The sequence below is a fragment of the Asparagus officinalis genome, chromosome 5, assembly GCF_001876935.1.
Source record: "Asparagus officinalis chromosome 5, Aspof.V1, whole genome shotgun sequence".
NCBI classification, from domain to species: domain Eukaryota; kingdom Viridiplantae; phylum Streptophyta; class Magnoliopsida; order Asparagales; family Asparagaceae; genus Asparagus; species Asparagus officinalis.
The window spans coordinates 9,582,985-9,585,906 of NC_033798.1; the positions used below are offsets into that span (position 1 = coordinate 9,582,985).

The following is a 2,922-nucleotide window of genomic DNA, read 5'->3' on the forward strand; positions in this document are numbered from 1 at the left end:
GTTTGATGTTAAGTATATGCGTTTGTTGTTAAAGTCACGAGTCTGTCCTTAAGTATAAGGGTTAGTTGTGTTTGATGTTAAGTATATGCGTTTGTTGTTAAAGTCACGAGTCTGTCCTTAAGTATAAGGGTTAGTTGTTAAGGATATGTGTTGGCTGTTACGTTTATGAGTTCATTGTTAAGTTTATCAGTTCGTTGCTGAGGCTATGTATTTTTATTACTACTTTAGGACAATACCGACAAAAAATTCACGGTGCAAATACCATGTTCACCCAAACCTTTAATGATGAGCGTATTCCTAATGATAACCCCACCGGCGACTCGATCATGCTGCTGGAAGACATGCTTAACAACCAAACAAAGATCCCAACTGAGTGGCACACCTCTATATGTGAAGTTGGTGAGAAATTTGATAGTGCTGCTGAAGTTAGATTAGCACTTTAATATTATTCAATTGCTAAACGGTTCGAGTATGATTTTTACCACAATGAACAAAGGCGCATAAGAGTCTATTGCCGATTCAAGCACACACATGGTTGCCCTTGGATGTTGTTTGCTTCCCCGCTTAGAAATTCATTTATCATGTTCATAAAGAATTTTAAATCTACCCACACCTCCGGTCAACATGGAGCAAATGCTAGCAACTCAAGGGCATCAAGGAAGTTCATTGCTAGCTAAATACAAACTGTTTTGAAGGTTAGGCCAGATCTTCGTACAGTTGATATCAAGAACGACATGCTCTCTAATTTTGGCATCAAGATTAACTATAGTAAAGCATGATGAGGCAAGGAGACAGCTCAACAGGACCTGTTCGGTGACGATGATGAGGCTTACGATTCACTGAGATGGGACGTTCTTTTTTATTCTGCTGAAATCACTCTTACGTTTTGGTTGCTAACTATACGTATTAGTTGTTAAAGTTATTGGTTTGTCGTTAAGTATACGTGTTGGTTGTTAAGTTTAAAGATCAGTTGTTATGGTTATGAATCCGTTGCTAAATTTACTGCTTTGTTGTTATATTCATACAGGTATAAATCCATGGTGCATGTAACTAATCCAGGGAGTCGGGTTGTTATTGATGCTGATGACGGGAGGTTCAGGCGATTGTTCATTAGTTATAATGCTTGTATTGAAGGGTTCATTGCTGGGTGCAGGCCTTTATTATTTTTGGATGGAACATTTATTAAAGATCGCTACAGAGGCATACTACCTAGTGCCACTGGGTATGACGACAACCAGGGAATATTTTCCCTTGCTTATTATGTATGCGACCAAGAGAATGAGGTTAACTAGAAATGGTTCTTATAAGGATTGTGGACGTTACTGTATGATAGGAAAAATCCTTACCAACCTTCACATCGACTGGTAATGATTTCTGACGTCGACAAGGGTATTAGGGCAACAGTCGAGGAATTTTTTCTAGATGCATTCCATTCAAGGTGTGTTCTGCATCTAGTCGAGAATTACAAAAAGAAGATGAAGGATTTTGGGCACAAGGCAAATATCGCGACTACGTTGGGCGAGCTGTTACAATCTGCGGCTTATAAGTTCACAATATCTGAATGGGATAATGACATGAAAGAATTGGCAGCGATCGATCACAGGGCTTACGTCACTGTAATGGAATACTCCCCGGAGAGATGGGCAAACGCGCATTTTCCTGGTATAAGGTAAATTTTGTTATAACACCGTTATAGTTGTTTAGGTTAGATTTAGCCTACAGTTTTCTATTAAGGTTAGATTTTTATTGTTATGATTAGAATTATTCTGCTTGGTTTTTGTTGTTAAGTTTAGAATTTTGTAGTTAAGGTTAGGACTTTAATGTTTAGGTTATGATTTTATTGTTAATGTTAGTGTTTTGTTATTAAGGTATGGCCATGTTACATCAAACGTTGCTGAGTCCTTCAACAGCTGGATAAGAAAGGCACATTTGTTACAAATCTTACCTTTGGTTGAGACCATACGAAAGCAAATATAGGAGCGTATGCATGAAAGGAGGCTAGTGGGTCAGAAATGGTCTGGATATTTATGCCCGGAAGCAAAGATGATGTTGTGCGATAATATTCAGCTTGGTAGCTGCTTGGCGATTAAACATTCGACGGAAGATATTGTGGAGGTCGAGTCCAATAAAACTTGCCGCGTAGATTCAGGTCCTGGGACATCACCCGCATTCCTTACAAACATGCGTACGCTGCAATTATATGGATGAGACGAGAAGATTATCAATATTATGATTGGTACATGACTGTTAACGCATTCAAAGCAAGTTATGTACCGATCATCTTTCTCATCCTAGATTACGAGAAGCGTTTTGTACCGCCAGAAGAGCGAGTGTTAAAGCCTCCTCTCGCCAAAAAAAGACATGGCAAACCATGCACTAGATGAATAAACAACAGGTCGCGAAACACCCGTCCTTTTAAGTTCTCTCGATGTAATGTGGAGGGTCACAATCGTGTAACTTGTAACAAGCCTATATAGTTTAGCGTTTTATTATCATGTATATGGATTTGTTATCCTGTATATCATTACAAGTGATAAGGTCATGGCTTGGCTGATAAGGTTACTATTTAGTTGTTAAGTTTATGACTTGTTTGTGGAAGTTTTGACTTGGTTATCAAGTTTATCGATTAAATGTTAAGTTTACTGTTATCCACTTGCACTTGGTTGTCAGTGTTTAGCATTTTTATTATTAAGTTTATGGAGTGGTTGATAAGAATACTGTTTGGCTATCATGTTTATAGAAGTTTGTCAAGTATATCGTCAAAATTGTTAAGTTTATGACTTGGTTGTTAAGGTTATTACTTAGTTGTCAAGTTTATCATTTTAATATTAAGGTTACTATTATTCACTTGCACTTGGCTGTCAAGGTTACCGAGATATTTTTGATTTGACTGCATTCAATGTATTTTATAGTTCCTAAGGC

General features: G+C 37.7%; 1 protein-coding gene across 1 annotated transcript; it reads left to right on the plus strand.

Annotated features, from left to right (window-relative positions):
• On the plus strand, nucleotides 1,038–1,977 carry LOC109841496. The gene is made up of 3 exons (XM_020410460.1): nucleotides 1,038–1,222; nucleotides 1,334–1,669; nucleotides 1,869–1,977. Exons 1-3 carry the CDS (start codon nucleotides 1,038–1,040, stop codon nucleotides 1,975–1,977), a joined length of 630 nt encoding a protein of 209 aa, XP_020266049.1.

Coding starts and splice junctions, on each gene's coding strand:
- LOC109841496 (XM_020410460.1), top strand. CDS start 1,038: ATGGTGCATGTAACTAATCCAGGGAGTCGGGTTGTTATTGATGCTGAT. Junction 1,223..1,333: donor ATACTACCTAGTGCCACTGG/GTATGACGACAA, acceptor ACTGTATGATAG/GAAAAATCCTTACCAACCTT. Junction 1,670..1,868: donor GCGCATTTTCCTGGTATAAG/GTAAATTTTGTT, acceptor TTTGTTATTAAG/GTATGGCCATGTTACATCAA.